At 34.5% G+C, this 17,627-nt stretch overlaps 1 protein-coding gene across 3 annotated transcripts in view; it reads right to left on the bottom strand.

The window, feature by feature from the left end:
• Nucleotides 1–12,160: 12,160 nt before the first annotated feature.
• The window catches only part of Hgf (hepatocyte growth factor (hepapoietin A; scatter factor)), a 66,654-nt gene continuing 61,187 nt past the window's right edge, over nt 12,161–17,627 (bottom strand). For 2 of the 3 annotated variants that reach the window (XM_013026094.1, XM_013026097.1), the window contains 3 exons: nt 15,746–15,852; nt 15,479–15,624; nt 12,161–13,197 (listed from right to left, as the gene is read on the bottom strand). In XM_013026094.1, the coding sequence (XP_012881548.1) occupies nt 13,021–13,197; nt 15,479–15,624; nt 15,746–15,852 (430 nt within the window). In that variant the 3' untranslated portion in view covers nt 12,161–13,020. The remainder of the gene's footprint in view (nt 13,198–15,478; nt 15,625–15,745; nt 15,853–17,627) is intronic. The other variant, XM_013026095.1, reaches the window with a different exon arrangement.

Below are 17,627 nucleotides of genomic sequence, written 5' to 3'. Positions count from 1 at the left end.
TTTGAAGTGCCTGTGTGGCAATCCACCTGAACCCAGATGTAAACATCCCATTGTAGGCCCAACCTCCCTTGACCCTGTGGCTTTCTCATTAACCTCTGCCTCCTTGCTCAGAAGTCATGTAAAATCCCAGCTCCTGTCCCAACTCTAGGACACAACCTCCAAACCAGAGGTAAGGTCGGTACCCCTTGATGTTTCTCAATAAACAGTGTCACTTGTTGATGAGTCTGGCCTGTTTCTATTCCTTTCTCCCCAATTTTCCCAACAGCAAGAACTTAAGTTTATAATAATTATCAAAGGCCAAGGGTAATTACTTAAAACTGGATAATATTTTGCTCTATGATTTAGAAACTTTTGGCCTTTTCAGTTAACACTTCATTTTCCTGTCTCCTGGCAGATTTGTCTGTATTTATAAAACAGAAAAATGACATTTACATAGTGTACTTAGCATGTTCCTTAGCACATCTAGAATGAAACCCCGCATGTACCAATTATAAACAGCAGTATCTGAAGAAGCCAGCAGAAATCACCTTCTCAACATCACCATAAAAGGAACTTGCTGATGATACTATGGAAAGAGTAAACAAAACTAAAAATTGTAACATAGTTATATTTTAGAGCTGAATAAAAAAACTGCAGATATTACAAACTAGATATGTATGCATATTTTTGTCATGGGGCTTGAGCTCAGGGCATGGACAGCATCCTTGAGTTTTTGTAGTCAAAGCTAGCACTCTATAACTTGATCTATAGCTTCACTTTTGACTTTTTGGTGTTTAATTGGAGATAAAAGTCTCAGAGACTTTCTTGCCTAGGCTGGCTTTGAACTATGATCCTCATATTTCAGCCTCCTGAGTAGCAAGGAATAAATGAGCCACTGGTGGCTAGCTATTATAAACTGTATATGATATGATGTAGTTCTTAGCCAGTACTGAAAAACAAAAAATGTGGAAGTATAGACCTAGCTCATGTTCTCATAGAAATTATAATCTAATAGGAAAAGTAGGTTTAAATATATATATTCAAATAATAATCTAATACTGTATTTATGAAAATGAAAATTGAACTAACTGTTGGGTGCTGTTGGCTCATGCCTGTAATTCTAGCCACTCAGGAGGCCGAGATCTGAGGATCATGGCTCAAAGTCCGGGCAGGAAAGTCCCTGTGAGACTCAATTAACCACCAGAAAACTGGAAGTACTATTATGGCTCAAAGTGGTAGAGTGCTATCCTTGAGCTCAAGGATAGGTCCTGAGTTCAAGCTCCATGACTGACAAAATTAAAGAAAAATAGAAAAGAAAGAAAATTGAACTGAGGTAAATGTTCTGAAATAGAAGTGTATCATACTTTGGAATGTGAAACTGGGTCACGAAGGTGGGTGGGGGATAATTGGTGACTTTTAAACTGAAGTATTCACTATGTATTAGTCAGGCAAAAACTGTGGGTGGGGGACAATTCCAGACAGTGGCTAGCAGATGCGAAGGCTGTAGAAAAAGAAAATGTTGAGCCAATTTCCAGAACTCAAAATACCCAACAAAGTTGAAATACAATGGACAAAATGATGTGACTGATGGATTGAACAACAAAAGACTAAGTACTGGTCAGCCATAGGAAACTCTTGAAAGATTTTAAATAGGAGAACAATAAAGTCACCTTCTTACATTGTACTCTAAATTTCAATAACACATGAACTACACATGGAGAAAATGTTTTAGAACTAATGTGCTAATGAAGATCAAACCAAATTCTAGCTTGGTTGAATGTGGCCCTACTGGAAATGAATACAGATGAAGAGATGACAGATACATCCAGGGGATGATAACTGAATATTGAACGGTGGACAGAAATATGTAAAAAGTGATTTTGTGAAATTTGGGATGAGTCAACCAGACTTTGGTTGGGAAGAAGATGAAAGATAGGCAGGAGCTTAGGTTTCACTCTGGGTCCATTCATGTAGCTCTTAGAGAATACCCAGACCATGATGTAGTGAGGACAGAGAAGCAACATCTTCAGTTCCTTCTTAGTGAGCTTTCTTGCTAAAGTTCCTGCCAATTTTGCCTCTAAGTCATGGAACTAGTAAAATACTGAATGTTTTGAAGGTAAAGAATTTAGAGAGCAATTTTAGTGTAAAGTTTGTTTCTTACTATTATTGATCAAAGGGCAAACACCTTTAACTATAAGATAAATACCAGAGACCTAATTAAAGTCAAGTGACCACAGTTAATAATAATATTCATAAAGTTACAAATCTATTGAATGTAGAATTTGTGCTTGTTATAAAATACATGTACCGTCAAATTCTTCAAAGGTATTAACAATGTAAGATGATTGGCTATATTAAATAGATTATGATAACCATTTCAGGATGTATGAATAAATCAAACACATTTTATACTCAAAAAGTATAGTTTTTGCTAATCACACTTCAGTTAAACAGGACAAAAGATACTGAGGAAGTAAATAAGTTAAAAACAGCAAAAGAGATAGGAAAATATAAGGGAGACATGCATGAGGAAGAATTGTATTTGTGTGCTATGCTTGTTAACATTAGGATGATTCATTATGTTAAATTTAAATGTGCATTTGGAAAATAAATGATGATGACTTAAAAGAGGTTAGTAAAGAATAATAGTGCTTTCAATTTATTGCTGATCTTCATTTCAGTATTTCAGTGTAAATACCTTAATGAAACCTTTCTTCCAGATTCTACTCAATTTGTGTGTGGGGGAGGGGTGTAGTAGTAGTAGTAGTAGTAGTAGTAGTAGTAGTAGTAGTAGCAGTAGTAGTAATAGTAGTAGTGGGGCTTGAACTCAGGGTCCTTAACCCTAGCTCAGGATATTTGCTCATAGCTCATGCTCTATCACTTAAGCCATGGTTTCAGTTTGGGATTTTTGCTCGTTAACTGGAGATTTATCTGTGCAGGCTAGCTTCATACCATAATCCTGCATAGCTCACATTGAAGGGGTGATCCATCAATGTCTGACTTCTTTTCCAATTAAAAGAATGTTTCTTCCTTTTACTCTTATATTCTTATTTTCCTTTCTTTTAGCTCTCTACTTCACCATCAAAGTTGTATTTTAGCAAAGTGTTGTGGAGGTGAGTGAGATGGAAAAAGCTAGGCTTCCAAGAGCAGTGGCTCACATCTACTCAAAAGGCGAAGATTAGAAAACTCAAATCTCAAAGCCAGCTAGTACTAAAGTCAGTCAGATTCAATCTGTCAATAAGATGAGCCTAATGAAAGGCACATGTGATCCTTAAAAGTGATTTTTAATCCCTTTAATCCCTTTTATATCATCACATAAAATCAAGTTTCCACTTTTGAAACCAGTATTTTACTTTGTAGGGTTAAATTCTTTATTTCAGATCACAGTGATATATGCTAAACTATGAAGATATAGAAACAAGTCAGTAACATTGCAGGTCTGAAAACTTGACAATGTCTTTATATGGAAAGCCTGCCTTTCCTCTGTCTCATGTCTTTGCAGCATTCTCTATGTATGTTGTGTTTTTCTTTTTCTCATTTTAGGAAATACAGCTAACAAAAGCCTTCTGTTAATTAAGTAACAATGTAGATGTTGTGTAATTTTACAATGTACAGCAGATGACAAACTTGTACATAAGCACTGAGTATACTCAGGAGATGACTGCAATAATTGATGCTGTCCTTTTCCTCTGAATATTGGGACATCAATCTTCCAACCTTCAAGGAAAAACCCTATTGGGAAAATGCTCACCATCATAATCTAAACTGTACTAGATTTATAAAGCAACCACCATTTAATTAGAACAAATTAAAATCAAATTTTCCTTTTTTATTTTTAAAATCACATGTACAAATGTCAATGTATATAGTTCTTAAAGTTAATACTTCTTCTGACTTGGAGGGAAAATTTTCAAACTCATTTGGTAAGGCTGGAATTATCTACTTCAAACTAAATCAGACAGATACAGACACACACACAGACACAGACACACACACACACATAGCTCAATCTACAGGACATTATTCTTGCTGAGCATAGTTCTGAAAATCCTCAATAAAACATAAACAAAATCTAACAGTACATTAAAAAAGACTTACCATAATAAAGAGTGATTCATCCCAAGGATGCAAGGATGGTACAAATAAATTAGTGTGATATCTTACATCAAAAGAATAAAGGATAAAATCCATATGGTCAGTAGTAGGGACCAACAAAATTCTTTCATAGAATTTAACATTCCCTCATGTTAAAAATTTTAAACAAATTGGGTATATAAGGAATGAGCTTTGTCATGATACAGGCCATACTCAACAATCCCACCAATAATTTCCCACAAAAGGGGAAGAGCTGAGAGTTTTCTCTGTAGGAACTAGAATAGATCCAGGAATCCCACCTTTAATACTGTTATCAATAAAATATGCAAAGTCCCAGCCAGAACTACTAAGAGGAAGAAAACATAAGATTATTCAAATTGGAAAGGAGGAAGTCAAAAAGTCAGTCTTCATAGATAACATAGCCATATTTGAAAAACCTCCAAAGACTCAATGAAAAGACTACAACTAACAAGTTCAGCAAAATAGCAAGATAGAAGATTGACAGACAAAGTTGATAGCATTTCTATATAACAGCAGCAAATAATTTGTAAAAGAAATTTTAAAAAGCAATCTCATTTATATTAGCAATAATAGTCAAATACCCAGAACACTCATCCTGAAATAAACTTATGAAAATAAATAAATAAAAAGAAGTCTACATTAAAAACACTGGTGAAAGTAATTGAAGAAAATTGGAAATGAGGCTTGAACTCAGGTCCTGTGTACTTGTCCCTGAACTCTCTCACTCAAGGCAGTATTTTACCCCTTTGAGTTATAGCACCATTTCTGGTAACCTGATGGTTAATTGGAGATAAGAATCTTAGGAACTTTCTTGCTTGGACTGGCTTTGAGCTGTGATTGTCAGATCTCAGCTTCCTGAGTAGCTAGGATTATAGTGTGAATTAGCAGTGATCTGTGAAACATCAACCCTTTATATATAAATATTCAATTACATCAATTAAAATGCACTGAATTTACAAACTGACTTGAATGGTAATTCCTATGTACAACTACTTAAAGATAATAAAAATGTAATTAAAAATAAAATGCTGACATATATTAATTACTTGTATAAAGAAATGAGAAAAAATAAATGCATATTTATTTGTATAAATGCATACATATTTGTGAAAGATAAATGTCCATACTATATATAAACCATTTAAGATTCCGTATAATTCCTAACAAAATCTCAATGATATTGTTTACAGAATTAGAAAAAAAAATCATAAAATCTATGTGAAAAAATAAGTACTCAGATAGCCAAAGTCACTGTGGACAAAGAAAACAAAGTAGCCATAAGTAGTAGTAGTAGTAGTAGTAGTAGTAGTAGCAGCAGCACTAATAGTGGTAGTAAGTAGTTGTAGCAGAAGTAGTAGTAGGCATTATACTACCTGACTTCAAAACATACTACGAAGTTATAGACATCTAAGCAGTCTGATATTGGTACCAAAACTGAAACAAACCAATGAAAAAGAGTAGAGATCCCAGAAGTAAGCCCATACATGTACATCCATTTCATTCTGACAAAGGTATTAAGAATAGGAAAGCATTTTAATAAATGGTGCTGGGAAGACTGGATATATATATATATATATATATATATATATGTATATGCAGAGGATTTAAACTAGACCCTGATTTACCATCATATAATTGAATCAGCCCCAAATAGTATAAAATCTTAAATGTCAGAAAGAATATTAAGAAAATAGAAGAAAGCTTAAGGGAAACACTTTAGGACGTTGGAATAAGCAGATTCTTTTAATTAAAAAAGTAAAGTAAATAAAATAAAAATTAGATTACAACACACTAAAAAGCTTTTATAAAAACAATGCAATAACCCAAAGAGTAAAACACAGCTTAAAAATTTGGAGAAGAGTTGAAATAACCTTAGCAAAAAAAAAAAAAGACACAAAGGAAGGAAAGAAAAAAGGGAAGGAAGGAAGGAGGAGGAAGGGAGGGAAAGAGAGAGAAAGAGAGAGGGAGAGAGAGAGAGGCAGAGAGAGAGGGAGAGAGAGGAAGGAAGGAAGGAAGGAAGGAAGGAAGGAAGGAAGGAAGGAAGGAAGGAAGGAAACCTTATGGGCATAGGAAGCAAATGTCTTCATTTTTTTCTAAAGATGACAGCAAAATGGCTAACTGTATGTAAAGAAAATGCTAAAGATCACTCCTGGGACACATGAATCTCCAATAATGTGAGACAGTATTTCAACTCCAAATAAATGATTATTGTCCAAGAAATGCAAAATATAGTAACTGCTGGCAAGGATGTGGAGAGAAAGGAATTCCTGCACCCTATCGATGGGATGATAACTAGCAGAGCCATTATGAAGACTGATGGGGAGTTCTTCTAACCTGTAAGTAGAGTGTTCAGGTAATCTAACAGCACCACCTCTGGGATATTCTGAAGGCAAAGACATAGTATGCCAGAGTCACCTGCCCCTTCACAGTCACTGCAGCACTTGTCACAGCGGTCAAGAAACAGAAGCAACCGAAGTGCCTATTAACTAATGAATGAATAAAGATAATGTCATTCGTATATACAATGGAAAGCCATGAAGCCTTAAAAAGTAACAAAATCTTGTTCAGCACAGAAGACCAATAGCAAGATCTCATTCATAAATAAAAGGTAAAACAAATTAATCTCATAAACATTGTAAATAGAATAGGGGTTACCAAAGCATGAATATTGTACAAAGTAGAGCAAAGAGGGTTAAACACAGTATGTGATGGTGTGCATGTGTGGGGGGGAGGGGGAGGGAGGGGGAGTGTATGAAGAGCTCATATGGTGGCCCCCAAATATATACAATTTTTATGAATCAATTAGAAACTAATCTTCTGGCTGGGCACTGGTTGCTTATGCCTGTAATCCTAGCTACTCAGGAGGCTGAGATCTGAGGATTGTGGTTCAAACTAGCCGGGCAAGAAAGCCCATGAGACTCTTATCTCCAAGAAACCACCAGAAAACTGGAAGTGGTGCTGTGGCTCAAGCTCTCCCCTTGAGGTAAAGCACTCAGGGACAGCACTTAGGCCCTGAGTTCAAGCCCCATGACCAACTAAAAAACAACAAACAGCAACAACAAAAACTAATCTTCTGGAGCTGGGAAGTTGGCTCAGTGGTAGAGTGCTTGCCTTGCATGCATGAGGCCCTGGGTTCGACTCCTCAGCACCACATAAGCAGAAAAAAGCCAGAAGTAGTGCTGTGGTTCAAGTGGTAGGGCACTAGACTTGAGCTGAAGAGCTGAGGGACAGCGTCCAGGCCCAGAGTTCAGCCCCCACAGCTGGCAAACAAAAAACAAAAAACAACAACAAAAAACTAATCTCTTCCATAAGCATACATTGACATAAAGTACAAATGAGGCTTTTGTTTTTCAAGTATTTTCTGTTTTGATATGGCTTAAGGCCATAACACAGACTTTAACGTGTGCCCTGAAATTACAAGTGTTTTTTTCTTTTAATTTAAATTTAGCCTTCATAAGTAACTCATGAAATTGTCCAAATGCAAATGCAAAGGACAAAGGAAGAGTACAGTTTCTTTGGAGTAAAACTTTTGCTGTTAGTTTTACATGACATGCTGGTTATTGTTTGAACGGTGATTGACAGCCCCTTTTGATGCTGTATTAGTTCAAATGTGGGACTCATGAAGATGAGTAAAGCACAGAAGAATTGTGGACTGAGGAGGTACTTTCTGACATGGACGTGTAACAATTCATTAAAGCATCATGAACAGGAATCAACTATATTAGGAAACAACATTTTCCAGGTTTAAAAAGAATCAGAGCTGGGCGCCCGTGTCTCACGCCTGAAATCCTAGCTACTCAAGAGGCTGAGATCTGAGGATCGCAATTCAAAGCCAGCCCAGGCAGGAAAGTCCGTGAGACTCTTATCTCTAATAAACCACCAGAAAACCGGAAGTGGCGCTGTGGCTCAAGTGGTAGAGCGCTAGCCTTGAGCTGAAGAGTGCAGGGAAAGCACCCAAGCCTAGAGTTCAAGCCCCACGACCGACTAAAAAAAAAAAAAAATCACATTCCAGGTAAGCTTTGTAGGTAAACTATCACACTTGAGAAACTGTTTTAATAGCTTTTTTTTTTCCCCGGCGGTCATGGGGTCTGAACTCTGGGCCTGGGCGCTGTCCCTCAGCTCTTCAGCTCAAGGCTAGCGCTCTACCACTTGAGCCACAGTGCCACTTCCAGCTTTCTGGTGGTTAATTGGAGATAAGAGTTTCATGGCTTTTCCTGTCCAGGCTGACTTTAAACCGCGATCCTCAGAGCTCAGCCTTCTGAGTAGCTAGGATTACAGGCATGAGCCACCAGCGCCCGGCTTTGTTGTTTCTTTTGTTTGTTCTTCTACCTATGGTATAACCCCTGTTGTCACTGTATTTGATTCTGGTGCCCTGCATCTTGTATGTACATTTTTCTAATTTGGGAAGGGGAAGGGAAATAACAAAATGCAGAAACAGGGATACAGGCTGACCCATTGTAAGAATGAGATATACAAGACAGTATGTTGAAAAATGAACTTTATAACTTGGGGGGAGCAGTTGGGGATGGGGGGAGGGAAGGGATAGTAAGGGAAAAACAGAAGAAGAGGTAACATCTCAATAGCCAATGCACTCATTATCTTACTCATGTAACTGTAACCCATGTGTACAGTATCTTTACAATAAAAAAATTAAAAGCTCTCTTTTCTTTGTTCAATAAAAATATTTTCTGTTGTGTATAGAAAAGTAATTTTCACAAATGACTCACTCACCTAGTCAGTATTTTCTCTGTAAGAGATAAATTCATGTTATCTATCTTACCCATGATATTAACTATAAACTCTATTGAAAATGTATCATTTGTAAAAATTTAAAAAAACTCTCTTTAATATTTTACTTAATAGAATGTAATGTATATTTGGAATTAGATGGAGTTCTAGAAACTAGAAAAAAAATCAAAACACTATTACATAGTTTGAAATCACCAATAGTGTCTCAGAGAACTTGATTAAGTCATGGTTAACTACTTCCAAATGTAATTACATAAGCACAATTGATTCATATTTATTCTGAATATGATAAACATTTTGAAAAGATACTCCAAATTTGATGAACCTAATAATTTAAAATTACTTTTGTAACTTACAGTGATGTAAGGAAGGAAATTAAGCCATCATTTAAAATTTTGTAAATGGGGCAAATTAATAACATTATGAAAATATGAAAGATTACTGAATAATTATATTTTACAGGTGGGGAAATAAAAGTCTATATAGACAAATGGTTTGCTGAAGACTAGTTATACTGAGAGGAATGAAATTTGGAACAAAATAATATTTAGTATTTTCTCTACAACAAGTTATAAGACATTTCTTTTAACAAACTATATGTAATTTTGGTCAATAAAATTAATGTTACTGTATTCTACCTTACAGTTCTAGAATTCATGTAAATATATTCATAATAATAAGAAAAAGAAGGGCAGCATTTTGATAAAATATTTTATTATTATTAAGAATAATATAATTATGGCTATAAAAATAACAACTTTATTAACTACAGAGATTTATCATACAAGTCATAACCACAGTGTTCCCTTTTTGGGGTATGCATTCTGCTATACCACTCAATAGGCAGCTTATCATTTTCCTATTTACACACAGACAAGCAGTCATAATATCCACAGTATTCCATTTTCAGTTTCCTAAAGACAGAAACTTTCTGTGCAAATGGAAATGTTTTTAAAGTCACACTGTCAAGAGTTACAGGGTTTACAAAATTTGGACATTTGGTTTGTAATTGGCAAATTCTTGATTGTAAATTCAGTTAACTACTGATATCTAATGTCTTTTATGTACTCCATCTTGAAAAGCAATTTAGTAAAAAGTTGTAGTTACAAAGTTCTCAACTGATATCTTTTTACTCAAATTATTTTTAGATCAGTTTTTTCTATAAACATCAGATACAATAATTGAATATAGTGCTTTTACAAAATTCAGTGAATCAGTATAAGGCTTATTTATTTCAAATAAGTATTTCTTTAAGACAAGGAATGCTTAGGAACAACAAGAAAATATCAGACAGAAATTTCTATTTCTTGACAGTATTGTTTTCAATCAATGGTTGTGGCTATCACATTCACTTTGTACAGTACCATTGGTACCAACAAGAAATATTCACAGGAATAAGTGAAATACCATTTTGCCATCACATGCCATTATTGTTAGTTTCCTTGCTGTCTAGTTTCTCACAGTCCTGTCAGTTGAAACACAAACAGCAAGAGCCTGTTAATACTATAGCTTGACTCAGCATAAGCCAATCTACTGAGGACCTGCCCACAGCAAATAGGTAAAAGTCATTACATACTTTACAATAAAACTAAAGAAATATACAAAAGGATTATCAGCCCTTCTGCACAGCAGAAGAATCACAACAAATATTTTAATTTTACATTCCTGTTCCTGCTAGACATAAGAAAAATGTCTACAGTGACAATAGCCTATAACCATAACAATGCCAACAGCCAAAACAAAGAACAACATTGGAAACTTTTAATTTAAAAGATCCATTAGTGAAATAAAATGGATTTTTAGATTAATTCAATTTTTGTACTCCCTTCAAAGAAAAACACTCAATAAATAATATCTTTCATCAGAGAATAATGGCATGATTATACCCTGACCTACCACCAAAAGTGACATGCATCTTGTTCATCTTGTTCTCGTTGTCAATTATATCCATTTCCCTCTATCACAAAGAACACTTCCCCAAGAAAGGGCCACCAAATTCAGTGATTTATTGATGTTGATTTATCTTTAACACAAGGGAAAACACTGAGTTCAAAATGTCTAAATTGTTAGTAGTATCTAGATAATCTCTACTTTTCTTTTCTTGGAAATTTACAACAAAACCATGAGAAGTATTGTAAATGTGAATATTTTAAAGTATTATAGATGTTATTACAGTTTTACCAATATGACAAACGTGTTGAAGCCTGGCCAATTCAGCAAGAAGAAACTAGGAAAAGTACTTTAATGTTTTGAAAATACATAGTTGAAATTCCTATATATGGTTATTAAAGTGTTGTATTATATCAGGGTAAAAGAAGTAAAATCAAGGCAAGATGGTGTAGACAGGCAATTAGTTGTATCTCTTTGCTTTCTCTGTTTCCTGACACCAGTGCCACTTTATTACCGTGTGTGTGTGTGTGTGTGTGTGTGTGTGTGTGTACAATCTGCATGAGCATTTCTAGATTTACTGCCCTGTTCTCTGTCAACTACACTCTTCAGTAAATTTAGAACCATTTTACTCCAGATTAAACAGTACACTAAAGACACTGAAGAACATTGCTTGTTCTTAACAAAGAAGATTTAAGAGAAACAATAATAGAAAGGAGAATGAGAACAACAGATTCAAACATTAAGATAGTTATTTATACTTATTCCGGATTTGTACAGGAAGATTTTTGTGACAAATGAGAACCTCTCCTATTACTCTTTGTAATCCCAATTGATTAATAAATATGATTGTTGGCTAGTCACTATGATAATATAATAATTTAGCTATGACAGAGAATAAAAATTTAAATGAACAACCCCTATGGCATTAGCAAAGAGTTATGTTAAATAAAGTAAGATAAAATGAAATTTCTTGATAAAACCTTTGATCTATGAGATTCAAATATCTTTTGAACAAAATAATCAAATAGAATTTAGACAAACTAGTTATTTTCCTTCCTTTTTATACTACTTTTCCCCCTTTTGCAAGAATAAAACTTCCACAAAGTTCAGTTTTTTCCTCCAAAATATGCCTTTATGCATAACTTTATGAGAAAACATGGATAAAACTTGGGAGACGTGGAAACTTTCATCTTCTTATTATTTCAATTTAAGGAGAGTGAGTTAGAAGCCAATCATAGTAGTAGTCTTGGAATTAACCTATTTACATATACTTTTAATGAAAAAAAAACATAAATTTCTTCACTGAGACACATACTTGAGAATTTAAAAATGGTTTAGGAAAATAGATCTACAGGTACCTTATATAAATAAGTGGTACTAATTTTGAGGAAAGTAATACTGCAAATACACACGTTACTCTCTTCCCTTTAGTAATTAAAAAAATGACAGGAAATAACTAGGATAATAAATATATGTAAACACCTAGATTAGGCATTACTTAAGTAGTGGGTCCTGGCCTCATTTTAAATGCCTACCAGTGGAGGTCATCTATAGATAGTGCATAAAAGATAGTCATTTCTATCCTGCACCCTTCCTGAATATTTTTACTGTTTCTATTCTATGTTTTTATCTTGAAGAAAAACTATAGGCACATACCTCCAAACTATTTAAATTATATTGAAGACACCACAATTTTAATTGCTGTGCATGACACCTGTGTTTCCAGGCATTTGCAATGGGCATTTTTTTTTTGGTTGTTGTTGTTTTGTTAAGTATATTTGTAGGCCAGTACTGCAGGTTACATGGAAAGAAAGAATGGATGAACTGCAACACGTGGCACATGAAAAGTCATAATTCAATATAGACTTACAATTTAAGAACACAAGTTATAAATTGTCTTCGTGAGGTTACAATAATAGTTAACTTACAGTTTATTTACCATTAAGAACTTAACCTGGAAAGCAGCATAGTGAGTGACTACTTGATCTTCTCCATTCAATCTTTTCTCATCTGGCAATTATACCTTTGCATTTTAAAGAATCCATTCAAGTATCTTCAGGAGATATGTTACTGCACTTGCATGTACCTTAATTCATTTCAACATTTACAAAAATAACACTGACAAACAGAACAACAGATAACACCCCTATATATTAGTGAGTATCTTAACAAACAGGACACTCAAGTAGTTGTTTTAAAATTCTTTCAGCTGACATTTTAGTTCCACATTCTCTGAAATCTTCATGTAAGATTTCTATGGGTTGATGGATGCTTCAGACACTTCAGCTATGACTGCTGGGCCTTATATGTTAAAATAACTTTGTGCATCCACTTTGCGTAGTATGCTACTCGGATAAAAATTCCAGGACGATTTGGGATGGCACATCCGCGGCCAGGAACAATGACCCCAAGGAGCATTCTCATTTTATGTTGTTCACAAACAAGTGGGCCACCATAATCCCCCTGGGAAAAAAGACATGCAACACAATAAAGTATTATTTCAGAAATAAAAAAAAATCCATTGATATTATGTATATTGATTTGACTATCAAGGGTAGATAAACACGAACAGGAGATAAAAATGGGTGTCATTTAGACCTTTGGTTGCTTTTCTATGGAATTTACTAAGTTAGGATTGAAATACATAAAGATGAATAAGTTCTTAGTTCTCTCACATGTGGTCTTCATTTAAGAATACCATGCTTCTTCCAAAATATCTCTTCATTTTTAAAATGGGTTTTGTCCTTTTTGAGTTCAGAAAAGCAAAAAACACTGGTATTTTCTTCATACCAGTTTATTTTGCTTACATGAAGTTCACCAATCGAAATCATTTTCCTAAAAACAATAAAATTTTTTTCTTTATGACTAAATAAATCTATATAATGAATATACATCATATTTCTTTATCCATTTATCTATGGATCACCACCCAGGCTAATTCCATAGCTTGGCTATTGTGAGCAGCACAACAACAAACATCAGTATACAGGTGTCCACGCATCCTCCTAGGACTGCAAGGACTGGCTTTAGGAATGCACATATAAAGGAGAGTGTTTAGGACTACCTTGTTTTTTCTCTAAAGGTAATGTTATCAAAAGCAAACAAAATCATTGTAACTTTTGTTCTGTGATTGTACAGTTCACTTATGGGCAAGAATATAAGCCATTGATATGCTAAGCATCAAAACGTATGGAAAAATATCCGAACATGATTGTGTCAACTGTGACTCTGTAAGAATATGGAGCTCTCTACAGTGCATCAGTGCTTCCTGATATGATTTTGAAGATAATAGTAGATGTGATGCTATTGCTATAATATAAATATATAGGGAAATTTATCTTTCATTTTTTTAGTGAATGATTAAAATATTTTGTTTTAAATGATGTGTGTGTGTGTGTGTGTGTGTGTATGCGTGGTGTGAGTGCTTTAAGCTTTAAATACATGTAAACATTCTGGAAGATAAATACAGTTTTGAGAAGTGGTGGAATCAATATATGGAGAATATATAGGTCAGAGGGACAAATACCCAAAGGCTAAATGGACTCAGGGAACTGAGAGAGTATACACAATGAACTAGCTTAAGGCTATTCGAAAATGCAGCTGCCAAGTATTGTGAATAATGGCTCCAGGGCTGGGTAAAGGACACTGCTTTCTAGAGGATCACTGAGATTGGGCCTTCCTGGAAACTTTTACACTCACAAAGCAGTTTGAGTTTTCAAAAACGATATCGGTTTATTTTTTCTTGCAGTAGAATTCCCTTGCCATAATTTTCCCTTGTGCCACACATTAATAGTCATTTGCTGGAAAGACCAAACTGGAAAATATGTATAAACAAAATCATTTTTATCCACATTATTTTAAATCAGTGCTGAAAGCTCTTTAATTTATAATTTTCTTTCCTTTACAGGAATAAAATATCAGCACAAGGCATATAATATACACACTGTAGTACCCAAGGCATATAATATACACACTTAGAGTACCCAGTTTCTCACATGATCAACAAACGTTTCACTATCATCAAGCCCATTTCTTTCATGATATTATGCATAATAAGCAAGAATCCCATTCCTTTGAGGCTTGGAGAACATGTTTCTCACCAAAAACCATCCAGACTAACACTTCAGCAGCTTTTCTATGTAATATGAGAATGGGAATCCAGCCATGTGTAAAGAACAGTTGACTAACAAATAAAAACATCCCAGCTCTTAAAGTCATACACTTTGACCTTTACTTAATATTTTTAAGAAAGCACAGTTTGTTTACACACACACACACACACACACACACACACACACACACAAAGAACCACATATCCCTACACACATAGGGATGTTCACATGTACACATACTCAACAAAATCATCCATTAAAGTTTAAATCCAGGCACATGTCTCTGGATATTACTAATGAGGTTTATAGAGGGAAAATTTGGGAAGATCATTTAGACAAACTAAAACTATTATATTAAACTGATTTGGTATTTCTGACATGAACAACTTCCTCCTAAGGTTCTGGCTATGTTTATTTATTGGTTTTTTGAGGACAAATGTCCTCCCAGTTTGCTGTTTCTGAAGCATGAGTTGATTCAATGTGTAACTAAAAGAAATGGACAAAAATAATCCAGGGTAAGGTTTTACGGTTCCTCTATCTGAGAACAGGTTGGTATACAATTTTTATTTGTGAAAAATAAACAAAATCCAGGATAAACCCATAGATTCTTTATGAAAAAGCATCTTTCTTACCTCACATGGTCCTGAGCCAATATTTTCAGCCCCAGCACATAATTCAGACTCACTCAGAGTCACTTTGCCTTGATGGTGCTGATTGCATTTCTCATTCCCCATAATATAGAGATGTGCTACTCGTAGCAGACCATCAGAGTTAATCACTGGAATGGTGTAAGAAATATACAGTTAATGAGGGCAGGAAAAAGGCAAGAGAAGCCAGAAACAAATATAAAACAATATAAAATAAATATATTGCCTAATCTTTTTAAAAAAATAGCTTACATCCAGTATAGCCCCAACCATAAACACTGCAAGTGGTCTTTTCAGGAATTGTGCATCCATAATTAGGTAAGTCAATTGTACTAACAAAACTATCCAAGATAGCAGGCCTGAAAAGAAAAGAAAACAGTAAGTGTCCTCAACTGGATTCAACGCAACATGAATTTCTTTAAAAATGTACTGTTCATATTCATATAAGATTTTAAGACAATAAAGTCTTGTTTAAAAGAAGCTGGTTTGATTCCATATCTTAGCTATAACACTGCAATGAACAAGGTTGTGCTGATGGCTTTTGTGTGGGCTAGTTTGTGGACAGTAGGGTAAATGCCCAGAAGTGAGATTGCTGGGTTATAAGGGAGCCTTATATTAAGTCTTTTGAGGAACCTCCATACTGTGTTCCAGAGTGACTGAACAAGTTTACACTCCCACCAACAGTGTAGTGCTAACTCTCTTTTGGCCACATCACTACCAGCATCTATTATTATTAGTTTTCATGATAATGGCCATTCTAACTGGGGTAAGTTAGAATCTCAATTTTGTTTTGATGTTCATTTCTTTTGTAGCCAGAGATGTTGAACATTTCTTCATGTGCCAATTGGCTATTTCTCCTCCTCCTCCTCCTACTCCTCCTCCTCCTCCTCCTCCTCCTTCTTCTTCTATCTTCGTCTATCTTTAAATTTTTAGCCCACTTATTAATCATGTTGTTTCTTTGAGGATTTGTTTGGAGGGTTAATTTTTTGAGCTCTAAGTATAATTTAGACATGAGTCCCTTTTCTTATGCATAGATAATAAAGATTTATATGATTTATTAAACAGCACTGAAATCATTCTCAGTGAGAACAAAGAAGGAGAGGATCACAATGCCTCAATAACCATGTACATATGACCATATAAAATGATGTTTATTGGAATGATTTCCAAGAAATGGAAATAAGAAGTTTTGTTTTTTATTATTGTACTGATTTTCAGTTATTTCTTTTGTCTTTCTTTTTTTTTCCTGTGCTCTATCTTCTGTTGTCACTGTTTTTTTTTAATTTCTGTACCCTTTGTCTTGTATATAAGTTTATCTGATTTGGGGAAGGGAAAGGGAATCACAGAAATGATGGACAAAAGGTGAACCAATTCAGCAGTAATACTCACTAGACACTATGTTGGAATTGGATTTTACAACTTGAGAGGTTATGGGGATTGAAGGGAATAAATAGGAGAAAATGAGGGAGGTGCTAACACTGTTCAAAAACAAATGTACTCATTACCTTACTTATATAACTATACAACACCTTTACAATAAAATTTAAATTAAAAAATAAAAATAATAAAAGAAGTTGGAATAAAGAAATGTCTAACACATAGTGACAAAATTTCCAATAGGTAGAGAAGGGAGTTCTTGTTTACTAACATTCAAGAATAAATTATCACTGTATTTCAAAGTCATTGTTTAGTTCTTGTTTACTAACATTCAAGAGTAAATTATCACTGTATTTACTTGAAAAGTCATTGTTTTCTGCTGGGCACAGGCAATACACACCTGTAGTCCTGGCTATTCAAGAGGCTGAGAGCTAAGGATCTCAACTGAAGCCAGGCCAGGCAGAAAAGTCTGTGGGGATATAGCTCAAGTGCTAGAAGTTCTAGTCTTATGCACAGAAAACAAATAAATACCTAAGGACAGTAGCCAAGCCCAGAATTCAAGTTCTTGACTAGCAAAAACAAAAACAAAAACCCAGCAAACCAAAAACAAAAACTTCATTGTTTTACTTGTTAATGCTATTAAAACTGATCGTTAAAATTCAGTTTTAAAACAGGCTAATCAGACTCAACTTCATTTTTACATATATGAAATTCTGCAATTCACACACATACATGTGCACGTACATACAGATATCTG

This window comes from Dipodomys ordii, unplaced genomic scaffold (genome assembly GCF_000151885.1).
Source record: "Dipodomys ordii isolate 6190 unplaced genomic scaffold, Dord_2.0 Scaffold90, whole genome shotgun sequence".
Lineage (NCBI taxonomy): Eukaryota > Metazoa > Chordata > Mammalia > Rodentia > Heteromyidae > Dipodomys > Dipodomys ordii.
The sequence above is the reverse complement of the archived record's forward strand: the minus strand, read 5'-3'. Positions and strand labels throughout refer to the sequence as shown.